General features: G+C 44.0%; 1 protein-coding gene across 22 annotated transcripts in view; it reads left to right on the top strand.

Moving 5' to 3' along the window:
* Nucleotides 1-22897, top strand: part of LRRC31 (leucine rich repeat containing 31) — a 185007-nt gene that overhangs the window by 159797 nt on the left and 2313 nt on the right. For 20 of the 22 annotated variants that reach the window (XM_025184519.2, XM_075937909.1, XM_075937916.1 and 17 more), the window contains 6 exons: nucleotides 1620-1787; nucleotides 4132-4299; nucleotides 5644-5811; nucleotides 15354-15521; nucleotides 19166-19333; nucleotides 21578-22851. In XM_025184519.2, coding sequence (XP_025040304.2) covers nucleotides 1620-1787; nucleotides 4132-4299; nucleotides 5644-5811; nucleotides 15354-15521; nucleotides 19166-19333; nucleotides 21578-21897 — 1160 coding nt within the window. In that variant the 3' untranslated portion in view covers nucleotides 21898-22851. Of the gene's footprint in view, nucleotides 1-1619; nucleotides 1788-4131; nucleotides 4300-5643; nucleotides 5812-15353; nucleotides 15522-19165; nucleotides 19334-21577; nucleotides 22852-22897 lie in introns of those variants that run through there. The other 2 variants (XM_075937913.1, XM_075937914.1) reach the window with 2 other exon arrangements.

Below are 22897 nucleotides of genomic sequence, written 5' to 3'. Positions count from 1 at the left end.
TTCTTTAGAGGTCCTGATCTTGCAGACATTTACCACTGAACATAGAATTTACTACTGTGAATGAGCTCACTGTGTCCATATAAATGAAGGGCAAACCCAGTGGAGTTTGAAGTTCTGCAAAGTTTATGGAATATTTTGAAGGTTCACAAACTATGCCATGGGCTAGAATTTGCTTTGAATTTTTTGTGTAATTTTTTTTCTCGCTACTTTTTTCATACTCTTTACATGTTTTCTTTCTTCTGTGTTTTATTCATTGGAAAAGGTAGAGTATGTTTTTTCTCTCTAGCCTATCTCTGCTCTGGTTTCCACCTCAGCCTTTGCTTAAGGGGATGAAAATCTGATGGTGGCTGAGTTGAACCACCCTGTGTTTAGGTGCTTTCCTAAGAATCTCCCAGCCAGCAGCTCTAGAGCACCCCTAAGGCAGGCTGGACTCTTTCCCTGCCACAGCCCCAGACCGCTTAAAACTGCTCCCTCCATGTGGCTCTCAGCTCTGGGAGAGGGAGAGGCTTGTGCTGCCCTCAACCCCAAAGCCAATCTCTCAGCTCCTACTGGCTAGTTGTTTCTGGCCAATAGAAATTGAGGATTGGGCTGGAAGTGAGGAGATCACACAAAGCTTCCCCACTTCCTCCAGAGCAGAGAGGCACACAAAGCAGTGCTCTGCTTAATTCAGTGGCTTCTGAGTGCCTGAAGATCCCAGCGGGGTGTCCGCGGGCTGGATCTGGTGGCTTGGCATGCTGGATTTGGCCCATGAGAGGTATTTTGCCTACCCCTGGTCTAAACTTGCTCAAGTTGATTCTCTTTGCTAGAAATGATGCTTTTAAAGATTCATAAACAGCTCTGAGAGGACTTTTTCCTTCTTAACTCTGGCCTTATCCAAGATGGCATCAGTGTTGCCAACTTACATGATTTGTCATGATAATTATTGTTTTCCTTAAAGTCCCAGCTCCTGGAGTCAAATGGATATGTGATTATTTCAGCTTTCATTCTTAAAGAAAAAGTGAGTTTCTAGCCCTTGTGGCTGTGGAGAAAATGAAAAAATTGACCCCCAAACATTCTAAAGGCTCAAAAAGCAAAGGGCAAATAAAAAGAAACCAAATCTATTTTTTTTTACATAATCTCATTATTTCAAAGCCAGTCTCATTATTTTCACTGGACCTGACCCATGATATTTGTACCTTTGGAGCTGGCAATACTGTGGTCTCTAGATGTAGTGCAGAGGAAGTTGGAAATTTGCAAGGTATCTAAAAAATCAGAGTTATAAAGGATAATCCATACAGCTTTTCCACTTATGCAGATATCCCAGTATATTATGGATTCTGGATCTTTGTCACAGGTTTACAGGGAAACTCGAGCATTGTGATTTTTTTTTTCTAAGAGTCAGGGGTGGAAAGTAGGAGAGATGTGTGTGTTACATAGCACATATATTTATGCAACAAGAAATCACCTGATATGCACCATTTTTTTTCAAAGAAGAAGGTAAAACAAAACTGAATAATTAAAATGAGAAAGAAATAACTAGAGACATATCTTCATATTGTGTGAAATTGCATTTTTATCCTGTACTTAAAAGAGTGTCTAGTACAGAGATTCATCTTAGACTTCTGGGTGCCTTGTAACAGGTGATGCACTTGAAACCATTCCTCACCTTGAAGAACTGGATTTATCCTGGAATAATAACATAGGTGGAAAACTATCCCTCTTGACCAAAAGATTCCAGAAAGGGTGCAAGATCAAAATCTTAAAATTTACAGATTGCAGTCTAACAGCAAAAGATGGAGAATCTTTAGGTAAGTGTATTTCACATACCTATGTTAAAATACTGGTGCTTCATAATTGTAACTATTTTGATTTCTGTTTTAGCATTTTACAAAGTCAATATTAAGCTTACTATTGATTGAAAGTTACTAAATTTCTGGTTGGCCATTATAACATTATCTGTATTGGTTTCCAAACAAGCCCTTTCTTTCTAACCATATGAGATTGGATAAGTTTCTAGTTGTAGCATGGGTTTGAGAGGAAAGATATCTGTGTTTCAAATCTCAATGCTGCCAATAATTTCAGGTATGACCATGGAAAAATCACTTGAACCAACATTTTCAAAGTTGAGAGCCTAAAATTAGACATAGCTGAGAGACTCAAATTTAAGCATATAATAAAAGTGGCCTGATTTTTCATAGGTCTAGATTTGAGACTCTACAAATAGAGACTGAAATGAGAGTTTCAAGTGCTGAGCCTCTCTGAAAATCAGGACATTTACATTTATGTGACTAAATTTGGGGACTCACGTCCCAGCCATGTGACACGCATTACGTGATCAGGGCCAATGTTTATAATTGTTGGTCCAAATTTATCTGTTCCATGGGCTTGACCATCTCCTAAAGTTCCTAACTGTCAGGGTAGTCAAACACTGGAATAAATTGTCCAGAGAGGTTGTGGAATCTCCATCTCTGGAGATATTTAAGAGTAGGTTAGATAAATATCTATTAGGGTCTAGACAGTATTTGGTCCTGCCATGAGGGCAGGGGACTGGACTCGATGACCTCTCGAGGTCCCTTCCAGTCCTAGTATTCTGTGATTCTATGATCTCCAAAATGGGGTAAAAATGTTGTCTTATCAATATGTTTTTTAGTGAAATTCATGAATGTTTATAAAGTCTGCCAGTTTGGATGGAAGGTACTAGAAATACGTTGTTTATTCATTTGTATGGCTTGATCCAAAGTAATGGAAGTTAATAGAAAGATTTAAGTGGGTTTTGGATTAGGTTCATAGTTAGGCATTATGATCCTTGCAGTGTTCCAGATTTCCTGAGCCTTAGGCTGCGTCTAGACTGGCATGATTTTGCACAAAAGCGGCCACTTTTGCGCAAAATCTTGCCGCCTGTCTACACTGGTCGCGAGTATTTGCGCAAGAACACTGACTTTGTAATGTACAAAATCAGTGGTTCTTGCGCAAATACTCCGATGCTCCCACTCAAGGATAAGCCCTCTTGTGCAAGTATTCTTGCGCAAGAGGGCCAGTGTAGACAGCCATGTTAATTTCTTGCGCAAGAAAGCCCAATGGCTAAAATGACCATCAGAGCTTTCTTGCGCAAGAGAGCGTCTACACTGGCATGGATGCTTTTGCGCAAAAGCAAATCTTTTGCGCAAAGGCACATGCCAGTATAGATGCTCTCTTGTGCAAATACTTTTAACAGAAAAACTTTTTGGTTAAAAGTATTTCCGCAAAATCATGCCAGTCTAGACGCAGCCTTAGGGTTTTTTTGATGGGCGATTCACAGGGTTTGCAAAACTAGTTGAGCTTACAACACTTCTCCTTTCCCTCTATACCTACTCCATAACTTAATACTGTGTTCTTTTGAAATGATTCTGTATTTTGAAAAAGGTTTTCTCTCTAAAAAGAAACTTTTGTGCTTTGAACTAAAAATGAAGGATTAAACCTTCTTCCCACCCCCCAAACTAGACTAGCACCAGTATCTATCTATCTATCCATCCTTCATCCTTTCTCATTAGAATGTTCTCTCTTTCCCTCACTGTTCTTTCTTATGCAGTTCATTGCCTTTTTTTTCTTCTTCATTTTTTTCACCCTACTGTTTCACAGATTTTATTTCTCTGATCCCCTCCCTTACTTTTTCACTGTATTTTTTTAAACAGAACATGAACCTAATGAGTCTCAGGATGCATCTACACAGCAGGGCTTAACTCGAAATAAGCTATGCAAATTGAGCTACGTCAATTGCTAGCTTATTTAGTAATAGCTTATTTTGAAATTGGGAGCGTCTATGCAGCACTTATTTCAAAATAGAGCACTCTTCCTCCAACTTCCCTTATTCCTCGTCCAATGAGGGTTACAGGAGTCGGAGTAAGAAGTCCTCCAGCTTGACAGTATTTCAACATTATTTTGAAATAACTTCCTGCTGTGTAGATATGGACTAAGTTATTTTGGAATAGCGCTAGTTATTTTGAAATAGTGTTACAGTGTAGAAGTACCCTATGTCAAATTTATGAATTCCTGTTGTTAGACTGTGTTTGAATGTAAGCAAAACGATTTGGCTCATTTCTGCTTAGATATGCTGCAACATCCTTCCAAGTAAACCTCATAACTAATCAATTCTGTTTTTCCTTTTTTTTCCAGCTCAGGTTCTAAATGCCATCTGTGACCTTGAAGTATTAGATCTTTCTATCAACAGAAACATTGGCTGCAGTCTGAAGAGTATTGCTCAGGAATTGAAAAATGTGCCAGTTTTGAAAGTATTAAATTTGCACATGTGTGGATTAAAGAAAGATGGCCTCCAGTATTTAGGTCAGTCTACTCTTAGAGGGGTTTAAATTTGGAATCACAAGCTTAAATCTAAAAGTCATCTAAGAAAATGTCTAGGCTAAAGGCAATGAAACAAGTATTTTGTGTGATAGAAATCATAAGAATATAAAAAATATTGATAGACAATTATTCTTTAAGTTGTTTAGTAAAGGAAACAGAGACTTTCAGCGCTAGTTTCTTGGTTCAAAGTCATCTTAAAGGGCTACTTACTTTGGGAATGTAATTCCAAAGTTAGTGGGATTCAAGTTAGCAGATCCATGTTAGAGAACCCTGAGTTTGAGCATCTATACTGTATTTTAACCCTAGGTTAAGATTTTTCTGACCTGAACTCAAAACTAGGGCTCTCGCATCCACACTGCAGTGCGCAAACCCAAGTCAAAATAACCTGTATTCTAGGGTCCCTAGTGCTTTGCTCCCTGAAATGTGGCAGCTAAGAACATGCTGTACTGTGAGATAACTCTACTACCTGGCCTGCATGTTACCGAGAAGCACTTCACTTTGCAAAAGGCTTGATCAGTTCACTCCCCTTTGCAAAACCAGGAAGCTATCTGGTAATATGATTGCAGATCTGTGATCAGAATGGAATGATTTACCACTGACTTAAGATGCTGCCATTTGCTAGGGAGTGTGGGATTGAAGGACTTCCATTTTCAATAGAGTACACTGCAGATTATTGGGATAGAGAGTACTAAGGAAGTTGGCCCATGGAATTGTGGAGTACTTCTGCATGACTCCTGGAACCTGAGTCAAGCAGAGCTGTGACTACACTGTAAAGCAATAGGGTTTGGACTTTGGGTCCCAGTTTGACTTGAGCTTGGATCCTCCAGCCCTGCAGCATCCTGGATCTGAGCCCTGGGCTAGCACAATTGTAGTGTAATGTAGATGCAAAGGAGTTAGGCCAGGTTCAAACATGAGTTTACACTGCAGTATAGAGATACCCTAAAAGTCATCACCTGAAGTCTGTCTAGATTAGCTTTGTCTAGTGGACTAAGTATTCACCATGCAAAACTCAGTATCAGAACTAGAGCTGTTTGGCACCCTTGGCAGTATTCTCAGATAACAGACTGAAGCATTAATGAGTATGAATGGGTGAGTTGTTCTCTGACTTATGGGTGGTTCTTTCAGAGGAAGATTGAGTGACATTGGTGGGAAAAGATTTGCAATGTTGACTTCTGTTGTGACTACACAGAAGACCTCATTCTCCAAAGCTGTCATTATGACACCTTTCTCAAACAGTAACACTAGAGTAAGCAAACATTAAATCTATAATCTGCCTTCTGTGTTTAGAATATTCAGTGACTGTGAATTTTGCCTTTTTGGTTTTAGATGGTGCTTTCCAGTACTTACCAGAACTAAACAAATTAGACCTATCATGCAATAAAGAGATTGGTGGAGGGTTTAAGTATTCAGCAGCTCATTTGGCCAGTTTTAAAGACCTAGAAATCCTGGATCTCCATCAGTGCTGTGTAACAGAAGAGGACATGGCAGTTCTCAGTAAGGACATTTTTAGAAAATTCATTAATAATATATATGTTTTTAACTTTTTTGAAAATGTCTTAAAGGCCAAAAATAGACACCACCTCTGTCAGATTTTAATAGTCAGGACCAGTTTTTATCTATGCAGATTTGGTAGTGCAGTGATTGTGGACAACAGCTAGCCTATTGATTAAGACACAGCACTTGGAGTCATGATCCTAGACTAGTCACGTGGAGGCTGATCCTGAGAGGTGCTAAGAACTTGCAATTTTCCTTGTTCAGCATCTTAGAACTTGCCTACACTTAATCACTAATGGGGCATCACTGCAGTTGAGTCATTGCAGGTTGGCAGGAAGGATTCTCCCATTTTGTGCCCCGACCCATAAAAGCCTAACAGAAGAATTCTTTTGTTGACCTAGCTCTGTCTACACAAGCACTTAGGTCATCTTAACTGTACCATGCAGGGTTTTTTCACAGCCCTGACCTAATTTTCCAGCATAGACAAGACCTTAGATATCTTCATGTGTAAAATAGAGTCGGTAACAGTTATCTACCTCTCAGAGATTCTGAGAGACTTAATTGATTAATGTTTATAAAGGACTTTGAGATCTTTGGACGGAGAGAAAATACTGTTAGAGTACTATTTTTGTTAGGCCAGAACACACAAGATGCTTTTCTCAATGCAAGCAATGGAAGCTTTTTTGGACAAATGTCCTAGTGTCTATGCTATACACCAATGAGGCAATCTTGATGATTGATCATACTGAAGAGACCAAGGGTCAGATCCCCAACTGGTATAACTGGCATGACTCCAAGAGGTGAATGCACATGAGAATTGAACTCTCCATGTGGTACTTGTAGTGACTCACTGTCAAGGTAGAAGTTTAGTTGGAGGGTGGTGCGAGGAAAGCTTACACTGCAGCTATCCATGCTGTCTCTGTTCTTTGAAGAAACAGATTTCATTCTCCAGGACTTATTGTTCAAACTCTAATTTCACTTCATTTTACAAGAAATATACAGTTCACCTCCCAGCAAGGAGATGGTTCAATTTCTGTGTGTTCTGTTGTTTTGACGTGGATTTTAGCCTTTTGAATGAAAAATTCCTTGACCTCAAGTATACAGCTCTTCTTGATGGGGATGATAATGTAAAAAGATATTGATGATGTAATACTAGTAAGGAGAAAAGTTAACAATTACTTGAGTAATAATTTTAGATGTACATGTAATGGGACTTTGAAGTGGGTTTTACTCACGAAAGCTCATGTTCTTCTTCGAGCAGTGTCCCGTGGGTGCTCCACTGTAGGTGTCGGGCTTGTCCTGGTGCCGCAGATTGGAGAACTTTTCTAGCCATAGTCTGCCGGACCGCGCATGCGCAAAGCGCGGCTCGTGCCTTTTCGCGCCGTTTGTGTTCGCGCGATCCTGCTCCCGCCAGTTCCTCCTGACCGTCCTCCGCCGCGGACGGAATAATGTTTCTCCTCAGACTCTGTCAGAGTGAGAGAGAGGAAGAACTCACAGGATTTAGTTAGATTAGTTCGTAGTTAGCTCTTTCCAGTTATTATAAGTTAGTTATTAGTCGTAGTCGTTCTCGTTTACAAAACAAAAAATTTTTTTTCTTCAAAGTTATCTGTAAATAGTTTTTCCTGACACTTGTCAGAGGAAGAAAGAGGCGACCATGCCGGGTTCACCTGGATTTAAAAAGTGCAGCTCATGCCGGGAAGCAATGCCTGCCTCCGACGGTCACGCTCTTTGCATCAGGTGCCTCGGTGAGGGACACATACCCCAGAAGTGTCCTCACTGCTCCAAACTCACCGCGAGAGCGAGGAGGGACAGGGACATGAGGCTTAAAATGCTCCTCTTTGACAGGGCATTACAGCCGCAAGATACGGCAACTTCCGTATCACCTCAGGATCCCTCAGCCAAACCGTCCCCAAAGAAGGCGAAGCAAAGACCATTGCCTTCTCGTTCCCTTCCCCCGACGCGTGTTACCGTGGGGGACAAACCGGGCACCTCGGGCTCGCATGGCCTGTCTAAGGCGAAGCACAGCCGCAGCACTTCGGCTCCGCAGCCCACTACTCTTCCGGTGCCTAAGTTATCGTTGGCACCGAAGCCTTCCCCGGTGCCAACGCCATGCGCGGCATCGAGAGCACCCTCCGCACCGTCTATGACTGTGGCACTGGAAGTAGTCTCGGTGCAGACTACCCTTACCGCACCGATTCCCGCCTCGGCACCGAACGAGCCTCCAGCACGGAATGGGCCGCCGGCACCGCAATGCCCCTCGGCACCGTCAGATCCCTGTACACCATGCCCTTCACCAGCACCGAGTGACTCGCTGGCACCGAGCGACTCTTCGGTGCGGGAATCCACCCCGGCTCGGAAGGATGCTCCTCCACCACGTTCTCTGTCCCTTCCGATGCGGCACTGCATCCGACGCCGAGGGAAGGAGGTGGACAGTCTACACAACCCTCTGCCCTCACTGCTTCCCCACCAGAGCAGACTGCTGTAACCATGCATCGAGGATCTTGGAGAATCATTACACCATCTCCCACACCAGAGAACACCCAATTCTCATCGGAACCGCCTTCTCCTTCATCGGGACTCTCAGCCCAATCCATGAGACACCCACAGAGGGTCTACCGCTCTCCACGTATCTCGCCAAAACGCCATTACTGCCGGTCACCTCCCCCAACTCTGAGATCCAGGGAACGATCCTGATCTCCTAGGTCCCCATCAGGCTCCGGTCACTCTGGGTACTATAGCTCCCACAGAGCCCGTTACTACAGCAGATCACTGCACTGCTCCCGCTATTACCATGGGTCACCGGAGCACCACTGTTATTATAGGCACTATTCTCATTCTTCTACCCGACGTTCGTCAATATCTTATTCTCCACATCGGTCTCACATATCACCCAGCAGGGAACGTCAACCCTTACCGTCAGTAACCAGACCACCAACTCCATCAGGTATCCCACCTCCCCAACCACCTGAGCCATAGGTCCTACAACAACATACCATTCAGGATGAGCCTCAGGACTGGTCCCCCACCGACAAGTCCACTTCCTCACCGGATGATGCAGTATTCCAGGAAGACACATCACTGTCGGATGATCTCCGACAATTCCAGGACCTTTTCAGGAGAGTGGCAGCGTCACAGAATGTGCAGATTGCAGAAGTCCCACCATCTGCTCAGAAACTTGCACCCTTCACATCAGGCCAAGGTGGCTCTTCCACTGGATGATGCCGTTCTTGAGATTGTGGATGATATATAGCAGTTGCCGGCTTCTGCACCGGCCACTAACAAAAAAGCAGACAAAAAATATTATGTCCCGGCCAAAGGGATGGAGTTTCTTTTCTCCCATCCCCAACCAAATTCCGTTGTTGCCGATGCAGCCCAGCAAAGAATGAAGGGCTCGCAACAAAGACCTAATGTGCCGGACAGAGACATGAAACAGCTAGACCTCTTCGGATGAAAGGTTTACTAGTCTGCTACTCTTACGCTCCATATGGCAAATTATTCCACGCTATTAGCTAATCATAGCTTTGACAACTATTCTAAATTAGTGTCCCTACTGGAACATCTACCTGAGAGCAAGAGGGAGGTCCTCAAATCGGTAGTCCAAGAAGGCTATGCAGCTTCCAGAATAGCTCTCCACATAGCTTTGGACACAGCGGACACTGCAGCGCGTACCACATCCGCGGTCATGCGCAGGGCATCTTTGCTGCACCAGGCGGCAGTTCCCAAAGACCTTCTTTCCAAAGTCCAGGACCTACCCTTCGATAGGCAAAATCTTTTCTCTGACAAAACCGATCAGGTGCTTCACTCTGGTAAAGATTCAAGAACCACACTCAAGACCCTAGGGATGTATACTCCTCCTTTTCATCGAAAAAGGTATACTACCTATCAGAGGCAAAGACCGTTTACCTTTCAACTATCTCAATACAGGCAGCAGGACCAGCAACGCAATCGGCAGCGCCAGCAAAAAAGAAGAAATCAAACAAAAACATCTGGCCGTCTAACTACCAAGCAGCAAGTTTGACATTCCTGTCGAGGGACTGTGCATCATTCCGCTGAGCAGACATCCCAACCCTCCACAGGCGTTATTCCACCATCGCCTGATACCCTTCCAACACCAGTGGTCTCACATCACCACCGACAGATGGGTACTGCAAACAATTACGCTAGGGCATACCATTCCATTCACCATTCTACCCCCTCCCAACCCCCCCACCCCGTCCCTTTTCAGGGAGCCATCTCACGAGCCTCTCTTACAACAAGAGGTCGATCGACTCCTCACCATCAGGGCAATAGAGGCAGTACCAAAAGAGTTCCGGGGATGGGGGTTCTATTCCTGATATTTTCTAACAGAGAAAAAATCAGGGGGGTGGAGGCCGATTCTCGACCTCAGAGGACTTAATCGGTACCTGTGGAAGTACCATTTCAGGATGGTTACTCTAGCCCAGGCATGTCCAAAGTCCGGCCCGCGGGCCAATTGCGGCCCGTGTTCCGGTTTAATATGGCCCCACAGGTAATTTGGCAATATCTATCTTTTATAGCCCCCAACGAATCCATATGTATTGAGATGAATACATTGTAAAATCTCAGTTAATGTCAGTTGGTCTAAATCAGTTATAAATATATTTGGACACAACATATATACTTGGTGTTATGTTCCTGTTCATATTTTTTGAACTTAAAAGTTGACAGACAACCTTTATTACCAATAATATGTAATGTACTTTACAATGCTCCTGACATATATTTCAGCTTCCTGGATTTTTTTTTCATCTGGCCTTCAGATATGAAAGGCAGAGTGATTTAACACCTGTTTAGATTTGTCATCCATGTGACGAAATGAAAAGTATGCCGTTTGCAATAAACTTTGCATAAAATAGTTAATTTGCATTTAATTTTAATGGTTCAAAGAATGTCAGGCAAAATGGTCGGCCCTCACGCATGTTCACTTCATCAAATCTGGCCCTCTTTGAAAAAAGTTTGGACACCCCTGCTCTAGCCACTATCATTCCAGCTCTTCACAGCGGAGATTGGTACACGTCCCTCGATCTGCAGGATGCCTACTTCCATGTGGCGATACACCCGGCTCACAGACTATTTCTACATTTTCAATTAGGCGCAGACCATTTCCAATACAGGGTCCTGCCCTTCGGTCTCTCGTCAGCTCCCAGGGTTTTCTCCAAGACGCTGGCAGTAGTAACAGCTTACCTGCGTCGTCTCAGTGTAATAATATTCCCTTACCTGGCAGTGTAATAATATTCCCTTGACTGCCTAATCAGAGTGTCTTCAGCTGCAGAGGCGCTGCACGCGACACACCTCACAAAAACAGTGTTCGAAACCTTGGGTCTGATCATCAACATCCCAAAGTTGGCCATGACGCCACATCAATCGATACAATTCATAGGCGCACAACTCGACTCAACCACCGCTCATGCTCTCTTACCAATAACTAGATTTCGAGTGATGCAAGATCTTATACAAGCCATCACCATCAGTCTCAAGCCCTCGGTACTACAATGTCTTCGGCTTATGGGACACATGGCAGCCACGACATACGTTGTCGAACACGCAAGACTACACTTTCGTTGTCTCCAGCATTGGATAGCTACTGTTTACACTCCAAATGCTCTAGATGTCCACAGACGAGTATCAATTCCCCTGCACGTCAGAAATTCTTTAGTTTGGTGGACGGTTCCGAAAAATCTGATGTCGGGTGTCCCATTTCACCGCCAACAACCGACGATACAACTGACCACCGATGCATCTTTACTAGGGTGGGGTGCACATCTGGAGCACAGTCAGGCTCAGGGACTTTGGTCCCCCGTGGAGTCGATGATGCATATCAATTTCCTAGAATTGCGAGCGGTGCGCAATGCCTGTCGTCACTTTCTTCCAAAGATTCGTGCTCAAACCAACCGAATTCTTACCGACAACATGACCACAGTATACTATATAAACAGGCAGGGCGGGGCCCAATCCCAGTCACTTTGTACCGAGGCGAATGCTTTATGGAGTTGGTGCATCCATCACAAAATCTCCCTCATTGCAGAATACTTACCCGGTCAACAGAACACTATGGCCGATGTACTGAGCAGGCATTTTTCCATGAAGCATGAATGGGAGCTTCACCCGGAAGTCCTCTCAACCATATTCCATTCCTGGGGATTTCCAACAGTGGACCTGTTTGCGACCCGCATGAATGCCAAATGTCCCCAATACTGTTCAAGAGCGGGAATCGGACGGAGCTCCAAGGGAGACGCTTTCCTATACGATTGGAGCCATCATCTACTGTATGCGTTCCCTCCCACACCTCTAATTCCCAGAGTACTAGAGAAGATACTCATGGACAAAGCCACGGTAATCCTGATAGCTCCTTTTTGGCCAAGACAAACGTGGCTTCCTTACCTCCATCAAATGTCAGCGCGTCGTCCTTTCCCTCTGCCCAAGAGGCACAACCTTCTTTCCCAGAACAATCAACGCCTCTTCCACCCCCAGATGGAGCTTCTGGCACTGACAGCCTGGTTCCTAGTTGGTTCCAACAAACAGAAATGATCTGTTCGCAAGAGGTCAAACACATTCTTCTACATAGCAGAAAGTTATCCACAAGATCCACCTACCTTCACAAATGGGCACGGTTTTCTGCATGGTGCTCGTTGGCATGTCTGGACCCCTACTCCGTGCCCATTCACCGGATTCTGGACTACCTCGTGCACCTCAAGAACTCCTCTCTCAGCTGCTCCTTCATTAAGGTGCACATTGCCGCAATCACTGCGTTACATCACGCTGTGGACGGTTATTCCGTTTTCTCTCACCCAATGATACGGTGCTTCATGAAAGGCTTGGCTAATCTTTTTCCACACCACACACAGCCAGTGCAACCATGGGACTTAGAGCTAGTTCTTAACACGCTAACGCAGAAACCCTTTGAGCCCTTGGCCACATGCGATTTGCGTACCCTCACCATGAAAGTTACCTTTCTGATTGCCATAACCTCTGCAAGACTGGTTGGTGAGCTGGCTGCCTTATCGGCTATACCCCCATACACAGTGTTTACCAATCAAGGAGTCATCTTATGATCTCAACCCACTTTCCTTCCAAAAGTGAATTCACGATTTCACATCAATGAGCCGATAATACTTCCCACTTTCTACCCTAAGCCCCATGCCTCGGCAGAGCAAGCTCGCTTACACACTCTCGACGTTAGACGTGCCCTGGCCTTCTACATAGAGAGGATTAGATCCATCAGAAAGACAAACACGCTACTCGTGTCTACAGTCGACCGTTCTAAGGGCCGTCCATTATCAGCACAGCGCATTTCGGCAATCATAGTGAACTGCATAAAGGAATGCTATGTGCTACATAATAGAGCACTACTACAAAAACCGACAGCGCATTCAACACGCGCAGTTGCTACTTCAACTGCATTCTTGAAAGGCGTTCCACTAAAAGACATTTGCAGGGCTGCCACATGGTTGTCAAACTTCACCTTTGCCAAACATTATGCCATTCCCAACCTTCACCTACCAGATGGGGCAGTGGCAACAGCGGTGCTGTCCACAGCCACAGCATGATAGCTCCGAACCCCCCTCCTTTCAGGGGCTACTGCTGCGAATTCACCTACAGTGGAGCACCCATGGGACACTGCTCGAAGAAGAAGATGCGTGTCCCGTGGGTGCTCCACAACCCACCCTCCTCCCCTCTTCGGAATTCTTATTTTTGTCTTTCTGACCAAGAGCATCAGGAGGATCTGGCGGGAGCCGGACCGCACGAACACAAACGGCGCGAAAAGGCACGAGCCGCGCTTCGTACATGCGCGGTCCGGCAGACTACGGCTAGAAAAGTTCTCCGATCTGCAGCGCCGGGTCAAGCCCGACACCTACAGTGGAGCACCCATGGGACATGCATCTCGAAGAACCATCGTTACTGCACAAGGTGAGTAACTTCTTCATACTATTTTTGTTACTCTAAGGTGCCATAGGACTACTCATTGTTTTTTAAGTTACAAACTAACATGGTTTCCCCTCTGAGATTTATCCACTTGTATGAGGTTAGCAAAGGTAGTAAGATTTGGACATAGATTGCACCATTAATTTTAATAGGAATTTACATTTAAATCCCCTAGTTGGATTTGAAAATCTTAGCAACTCTATGTCTGGCCAGAGCCCAACATTTATTCATGCTAAGTAAGGGTATGTCTACACTACCCCGCTAGTTCGAACTAGCAGGGGTAATGTAGTCATCCGCAGTTGCAAATGAAGCCCGGGATTTGAATTTCCCGGGCTTCATTTGCATGAAGCCGGCTGGCGCCATTTTTAAATGCCGGCTAGTTCGGACCCCGTGCCGCGCGGCTACACGCGGCACGGACTAGCTAGTTCGGATTAGGCTTCTAATCCGAACTAGCTGTACGCCTCGTGGAACAGCACGGGGTCCGAACTAGCCGGCATTTAAAAATGGCGCCAGCCGGCTTCATGCAAATGAAGCCCGGGAAATTCAAATCCCGGGCTTCATTTGCAACTGCGAATGACTACATTACCCCTGCTAGTTCGAACTAGCGGGGTAGTGTAGACATACCCTAAGGCTGTGTCTAGACTACAAAGTTCTATCGGAAAAAGAGACGCACATTTTTCTGCTTTTCTTCCGAAAGATGCTTTTCTGACAATTGGCCTGTCTACACTGGGCCAAATGTCAGAAAAAAAGCCTCTTTCGGAACATCCTTTCTTCCTCGTAGAACAAGGTTTACAGTGATATTGAAAAAACGTGTGTGCTTTTGCGAAATTTTTTTCGGAAAAGCAGACATGTTCCTTGGATGCAGCGGCGCATCCCAGAAAATCTCTCCAGTATCCCAGGAAAACTCTGCAGTCTAGACAATACCCTAAACAACAAGTTGTCCTGTATCACCTCAGGATGAATCTACACTGCACCCAACCCTAAACAACGAGTTGTCCTGTATCACCTCAGGATGAATCTACACTGCACCCATAGCTTGAAATAAGCTAAGCAATTTGAGCTATTCAAATTGTGTAGCTTATTTCGAGTGTATTTTGAAATAGCTTATTTTGAAATCTGGCGCCGTCTACACTGTGCCAAATTTCAAAATACGGGACTATTCTGAAACATCCCTTAATCCTCATGGAACAAGATTTATACGGATGCTGGAAGAGTGCACCCGTTATTTCAAAAGACATTTCAAAATAACGGGTGTGCTATCAAGATGCGGAAAATACTATTTCGGGATACCAGAAGTATTCTGAAATAGTGCCGCTGTTGAGACGCACCCTCTGAGACTAACAAAAATATATTTATATAGTATCATGAGCTTTCATGGGCAAAATCCACTTCCTCAGAGGAGAGACATGCTAAGTAGTATGTTACTTCTTGAGTAATCATGTTGATAATGATGGGACTATTTATGGAGTAAAATATTACTCAGCAAGAGTAAGGGCCTCAGAATATGGCAATGTGTTTTGGGTTAAGTTAAAAAGAAAGAATCTACAGGTATATAGTCACTTAGGCTCACAATGACTAATGAATATTGTGTATTTTTAAAGCACAGGTGATACCTTTACTCTCAAGCCTCAAAGAGCTGAATTTATCATCTAATAAAAATATTGGAATGTCTTTCAACCACCTATTCAGCAGGCTTAGATTTTTACCAAAGTTGAAGTCTGTGGTCATCAGCAGTTGCTCTTTAGGAGAAGAGTCCTTTGCATCACTAGGTAGGAACACTTTTTAAACTATTATATATTCTCTATATGCAGCACGATGCAATAATGCAATAGATTTGAACTATCCTTTGATGAGATTCTGCAGATCTGCGATTGAATTCTGGCATTAGTCATGAGTGAAAATGTATCTGTCGGTCTCTTCCTTGGCTCTGTCTGCCCATGGCACAAAATTAGCACATAATTTGGTCTGACTGCAAGGAGAAATTTGAAAGTGGAATATTAGGAGTCTATAGGTCAAGAATAAAGTGAATTGTAACAGCATTTGACCACATTATGTCAGATTTTAATGCAGCCCTATTGATCCTTCATTTTCCAAAGAACTGTAATTTATTCACTAATTTTAGAAAAGAAAGCTACAGGGTGTGATCTCATATTATGCTGGAATTATAATCATTAGTGAGTGGGCAGACCTTGTAATAATTATCCATTTAATACTGATGTCTTATATTTACCAAGCCTGAGTGTAAAGGAATCTTGACACATTCCCAAAAGAGACCTATAGTCAGAGTCATTCAGAATAATTACTTCCCAGTGCTTCCTGGGGCTCCAAGTTGAGATAAAGCATCTACATTAAGGGAGCCTGCCTTGGACTAATTTCAAGGCTTCTCTGTAGTGTGGACACATTATTTTGAAATAGTTATTTCAGGAGTTATTATTTCGAAATAAGTATTCTAAGGAGTTTAGTCAATGTTTGCCTTGCAGCCTTAAATGCCATGCTGCTTTGTGGCTGATAGAGATTACCTGTGCCTGCCTGTGGGGAGACAGGGACAGAATGAGGGCAGTCGTTATTGAGCATGCTCAGTCTGTGTGAGCATGCTCAATACAAGCCAAGCAGTGCATCTGGGAGAGGGTGCATAACCCCTATGCCTACTGACTTGACTCCAATAGTCTGCATCCAAGCAGCAGCTGGTGCTAGGGTTGCCAGGTATCCGGTATTCACCTGGACAGTCCGGTATTTGCGGGCTCTGTCTAGTAAAAAAACCCAGGAAATACCAGACATGTGAAAGGTCTGGTATTTCCTGTTTCCCTGGGATGGAAGCCCGGCAGTGACAATTTTCCCCTGCTGCGTCTGGTAAGGGTAAGGGAGAGAGGAGCACAGCAGAGTCATAGTGAAGGGGGGCAGGAGTGGACACTTGCCTGGCCTCATGGTAGGGGAGCACCAGGCTGGGATGGGAATGGAGTGCACTCTGCTCTGGCCCATGTGACCAACAGAGACCTGGGAGCTGGCCAGGTGATGCCTCCTTCTACACCAGCCATGGCCAACCCATGGCTTGAAAGCTGCATGTGGCTCTTGCCCCCCAAAAGTGCAACTTGCGAAGCCGCTCCTGTGCCCCCCACCCCAAATGGAGCTGTGGGATTTTAAAAAATGGAGCAGCATTCTTTTATAAACATTTTTTTTTGTTCGACAATTCTGTTCAGCGGGGCTTTTTATTTATTTATTTATTGCTTAATAACTTTGGTCTCCTCCCTTTTTTTTCCTCAACAGAATTTTTTCAGTGTTTTTTTTGGGTGGAGGGGTTGTTCAGTATTTTTTCTTAAACCATCTGGCAACCCTACGTGGTGCCCATGAAGAGCTGGTTTTAAGCAGGCTCCCCACGAGCACTGGATTTGCCTGGCCCCCATCTGCACACTGCAGCCTCTGATAGAGAGGCAGCAGCACAGAGAGTGGGGTGGGAGGGAAGGCTGGAGCTGATACGTGTGGGAAGCTGGTTTTCAGGCAGGCTCCCTGTGCATGCCAACTCTGCAGACTTGCCTGCCTCCCCTTGCTACAGGGTTTCCCCCAGAACCAGCTCTGTTGTGCCACCTGCCCTCCACACACACTGTTGCCTCTACATCAGTGTGGCGGGGACAAGAGAGGCTGCCATGAAACCAGCCTCTGTCCACAGGGAGCTCAGACCCCCGTGAACAGGGGTTGCTGCCACCCCATATTGCTGCCTGTGTATCAGATGGCAGCAGCATGGGGTGGCAGGGCACTTCAGGGAGCAGGGAGGACAGCACATTGGCTGCCAGCCCCCCCCCCCCCCCCCGGGACTATCGAATAACCATGTAATCACTAAAATTTCATGCGGTTACACAACTATTCGGTTACACGATATCTACATTCCCAATAGAAATGGTTACAAACAAAAGTTAAAATATTCTAAGGCTGAAACACTACGAACTATAATGTCATTTGTTCATAGTTTTCTCACCATTGTCATTCTTCCAGTATGGCTGGCTAGCCCTTAGCAAGAATCCAAATACAAAGTTCATCACACTTGGTGTCTTCGTCTGCAAAGATAAACGATAACTTGGGGGGTTTCTCCCAATCTCTTTATTGTCTTGTAAAAACTTCAAAATGTATTCTTCTGAAGTGAATCTCCAGATAAAGTCCCTTGCCCTGGGATGGTATGTATGCGTATGTGTAAATGACATGCTGGCATCTCCCTTGCTTATGATTTTTACAATGCAAATGATCTTTCTGCAGTCTCTGATGCAAATGAATAGACCTCCGTCCTTGGGCACCCCTGGCTTGAGGTGCCTGACCCTTTTCTTGGTCAGGAAAAACCAACTTCCCCTTCATGTGCCTACTTTAAATACATTTTAGTGGTGTATTTCCTCCGGGCTGCAAATGGTAGAGGGCAAAGAGGGCAGCTGCCACCGGGGTAGCAGCAGCAGCTGGATGCATTGGTCAGGACAGCTGAGACTCATCACTGCTATATACCAGGGAGCTCCAGGTCATCTGATATTCAGATGTCCATAGGATCAAATCATCCCAATCCCTTTTAAGAAAGACAACACAAGGATATGTCTATGTAAAATATCCATTCTATATTGAATAATCCAAAGTTCAGCTCTTCTACTATGTATTTGAGAGAGTTTATGTGTGTTCAAAGACTCCTTCTAAATAGTAAGAGCTGGTACACATTTGGTATACAGCTTCCTCTTAACTTAAAGCAAGGTAAGCGTTTGGTTGTGCCAGGAAAATGGGATGTGCCTAGAATGAGATTGCTTCTCATAAAACAAGAGAGACACAATCACCAGGCAGGTGAAAGGCACTGGGTGAGGGTGCCGCATCCCACATCTGGAATTGCTCCAACCCTGAGCCTCCCACCCCAAGGTGCCCTTTAGGGAGAGCAGGGGAGCTGATGCTCCCCCACCCACCCACCCCCGATTTGTACAGTGACATTGCTAGCTATTCCCCTTCTTTGGGGAGTGAGGAGAAATTCTCTGGCTGAGGATTGCAGGGGTCAGACAAGCTCTCTGGCAGGGACGGGAAGGGTAAGAGCAAGCAGCCCTGCTATGAATCTGCGAGGGAGGGGGGGCAGGCTTTGGTCCCCTACCCTCCCTGCCCAGTCCCATTCCCAGATCCTCTCCTCAACCTTCAACCCTGACTTATGCACCCCCGCACCTTCATTCAGTCCTCTTCCCTGAGCCCCTCCTTAAGGATGAAAGGATGAGTGTGCTAGTTAGGGAATATGTGAGATTTTATGTTGTCTATCTTTTACTAAGATCCTATAAACCTATGTTCTGAGCACAACTAGGTAGGGCAACATACTTAAAACCTACTTACAGGTGAAAAGATGGTGAAATGTCTGCTAAGGCCACTACGATTTCTATTAGTAAGCAGAAGTTGCTTGTGTTAATCTTTTCAGCTGAGACTGCCCTTCACCTCCCTGAACTGGAGATATTAGACCTTTCTTGGAATAAATGCGTTGGTGGGAACCTAAAGCTGCTTTTGGAAGCACTGAAGGTTGCAACAAAGATTCGAATGTTGAGACTGAGTAGCTGTAACTTGGTGGATAAGGATCTATCTCTTTTAGGTATGCATAATGTGATGATTACTAGTAGGCAAGTAGCTGCTGCCATTAGACCACAATTCAGAGGAGACTTTTTTTTCTCTTGGGTAGAGTAGATTTATACATAAATCAGATCACAGAAGGCAGAATGCAGCTGTGTATTTCCATTAGGGAATTTTCATCATGCTAAGGATTATTTATGCAGTACTTTAAACAGTGAGGGAGCCAAAACTGAAAATAGTGTAGACTATAAAGGAAAAACATGCAGGGACTCATATTTAGCTGAACTATTTGTATTTCTTCACAACTGCAATTCTTTAGAAAAATATAAAAGTACATTAAAAACTTTGCAGGACAATGTAGCACTTTAAAGACTAACAAGATGGTTTATTAGATGATGAGCTTTCGTGGGCCAGAAAGCTCATCATCTAATAAACCATTTTGTTAGTCTTTAAAGTGCTACATTGTCCTGCATTTTGCTTCAGCTACCCCAGACTAACACGGCTACATTTCTATCACTATTAAAAACTTTAGATTTAAAGCCGTCTCTGACATGCACAACTAGTATTTCTGGGCTCAGTAACTCTAGTCAAATTATATTTTAACAGAATCACACCTAATAGCAGTGGAGCCAAATCTCGTGATTTTAGGTGTTTTTAATGAAAGCCTCAGCTGCTAGAGTCATGTTTTTAAAGGAGAATGTCAGCTGGTGTAGAAGTAAATTTCTGGTCCTCTTAGTTGCTGAGAAATACTGGAAAATGTGAACACTGAAGTTTCAAAACCCAGAAATCAAATTAGAAATTCTCTTTTTTTTAAAAAAATCATGATTTTTAACCAACTCTATAGGGGTTTTTTTGGAGCCTGACACGTTTTTGAATGTTTGGTGTTGGCAGTACAGTAATAGGTGCCTTAAAATGTTTTGGGTCCCTGTAGACCACACAACAGAAAAAAATTCCTGAACCCTGTTGACCATACAACATTCACCATTGCTATCACTGTCCAAGTGGCACTAGCGGTAAATTAGAGATCCTAATTTTCTTAGGGTACGTCTAGACTACATGCCTCTGTCGCCAGAGGCATGTAGATTAGGCTACCAGGCATAGGAAAATGAAGCGGCGATTTAAATAATCGCCGCTTCATTTAAATTTACATGGCTGCCGCGCTGAGCCGACAAACAGCTGATCAGCTGTTTGTCGGCTCAGCGCGGTAGTCTGGACGCGCGGGTGTCGACATCAAAGGCATTTGTCGACCACCCAGGTATGCCTTCTGGGATGAGGTATACCTGGGTGGTCAACAAATGCCTTTGATGTCGACACCCGCGCGTCCAGACTACCGCGCTGAGCCGACAAACAGCTGATCAGCTGTTTGTCGGCTCAGCGCGGCAGCCATGTAAATTTAAATGAAGCGGCGATTATTTAAATCGCCGCTTCATTTTCCTATGCCTGGTAGCCTAATCTACATGCCTCTGGCGACAGAGGCATGTAGTCTAGACGTACCCTTAGGGTAGGCAAGACTTCAGCCTCTACTCTGGCCCTCTGCTCCCCATAACTTTCCAGAATTATGGATGGCTATTTCAACATTTTTTTTCTCATTGCCAGTTTCATCCTATGCATGACACTAAAATATCCTTTGACTTATCCATCAGGAGGTAGCCATGCACTTTTAACCTAACATCATTGTTAATCCCTTTAGGTCCCTTTGATCTGCATGTTGTAATCTGCACATATTTGTTTGGGATAAAATAAGCTTTGTGAGACCAATAGCAAGGGTTTCTGATTGGTTTAAGTACGTTTCATATCAACTAACTATTGTCATGTTTTATTTCCATCCAAATCATGTGTTGAAGTGGGGTTTATCCACAAAAGCTCATGATCCTATACATTTTTGTTAGTCTCTAAGCCCTGGTCTACACTAGGGAGTTATTTCGAAATAACAAGCAGAGCATCCCCACTACCAAGCCTGTTGTTTCAAAATAAGGGGCTGGTTATTTCAAAATAATAACTCCCACTTTCCTTGAGGCATAGTCTTATATTGAAATAGTTATTTCAGGAGTTATTAGTTCAAAGTAAGTTATTTTGAAATACTTTCCTAATGTAGACATGCCCTAAGGTGCCACAGGACTACTCATTTTTAAAGTTACAGACTAATACCGCTACCTCTCTGAGATGTTCTATTAGTAAAAAGAGCACTATTCTTAGTCATCCTATACTTTTTAAGTAATATATTAAGTATATATTCAATGTGTGTTCCAATATCCATTTCTTTCAGCCTTAGAAGCCCAAGCGGGTCATCTAGCCAAATTACAGACGCTAGACCTGAGTTATAATGACAGGGTTTCTGATGAAGGATGGGCCACTTTCTTTCAAGGCTTAATTGCACTCACAGAACTTTCAGAGTTGGACATCAGTCTTCGGCCATCATCTTGTCATGACTGTGGAATGTGGTTCAGCAAGTTATTAACAGATTTGTTAAAGCTGCCTGCATTCAGAGAGATAGGCATGCAAAGGTGGGTCCTTTCAGAATCACAAGAGAAACAACTGGAAAGTTTTAATCAGGGCAATAAAAGGAATGTTCACTTTGATTATTGATGCAGGCCCTGGGTTTCTGGAAAGATCTTTCCGAGTAGCATGTGAACTATGCATTGTGAGATTTTTGACTCAGAAAATAGTCTATTTTTTACTGGTAAGATGGTTTTTGTCATGTCTGAGGGAATTATGTGTTTGGGAATGTTATTTAATTGTGAAATACACAGATAACTCTATTTGATCACATATAAGAAATATATGGGTGTGTAAGGAAGCTATGTCTTTATTTTATACACATCTATCTGTTTTTAGTAAGCTGTGTTTTAAATATAAGCATCTTCTGCCTCATTTGTGCTAATTTAGTGCTGCACAGATTTTGGTCTTCAGAGGAACCCATATATATTTGCTGGGGTGGTGGGTGACCCCATGGCTTGGGGAGGTAAGATCTCCCAGCCCTGCCCATTAGAGTCCATGCTTTCCCCCCACAGTGTGTGTTTGGGTCCAGCTGAAACAAGTTATAGGATTGGTGGGGGCTCTTCCTGCTTATCTGAAGGTCTGCTTCAGCTTCTAGAGCAGCCTTTATTGCCCCGTACTCAGGCAATACCTTCTGTGTTGCCTGTCTCAGTAGGTACAGCCAAGGAGTGTAGCCATTAGCATGAGGATCTGATCCACTGTTCATTGAAAACAATGGGAATCTGTGAAGCAGTATGTTCCCCATACCAGCCCTAAGAGTGAAATTATGACAGGTTGGCCCAATCTATCAATTAAGCTCCAAATGGGAGGTTTTGATTCCTTAGGTTCCACAAATTAGGAAGAAGCTTACCTGGAAAGGAAGAGGCAGGGCTACTGTAAAGTCAGGAAACTGGTACCCAGGGAAGTTTGTACACCTCCCTGAGGTAAGGGAGAAGCAGCAGCCTGAGAGAAAGGGGTCTAGGGAAGGGGTTTTTAAACTTGAATCACAGACCTGCCAGGGTGGGCCTGCAACACTTTGTTTACTCTAAAGCTCCGCAGCCATGGAACCTTGCAGCTCCCATTGGCTGCAATTTGCCATTTCTAGCTAAAG

This window comes from Pelodiscus sinensis, chromosome 10, assembly GCF_049634645.1.
Source record: "Pelodiscus sinensis isolate JC-2024 chromosome 10, ASM4963464v1, whole genome shotgun sequence".
NCBI classification, from domain to species: Eukaryota; Metazoa; Chordata; order Testudines; family Trionychidae; genus Pelodiscus; species Pelodiscus sinensis.
This window is presented reverse-complemented; position numbering and strand designations above follow the sequence as displayed.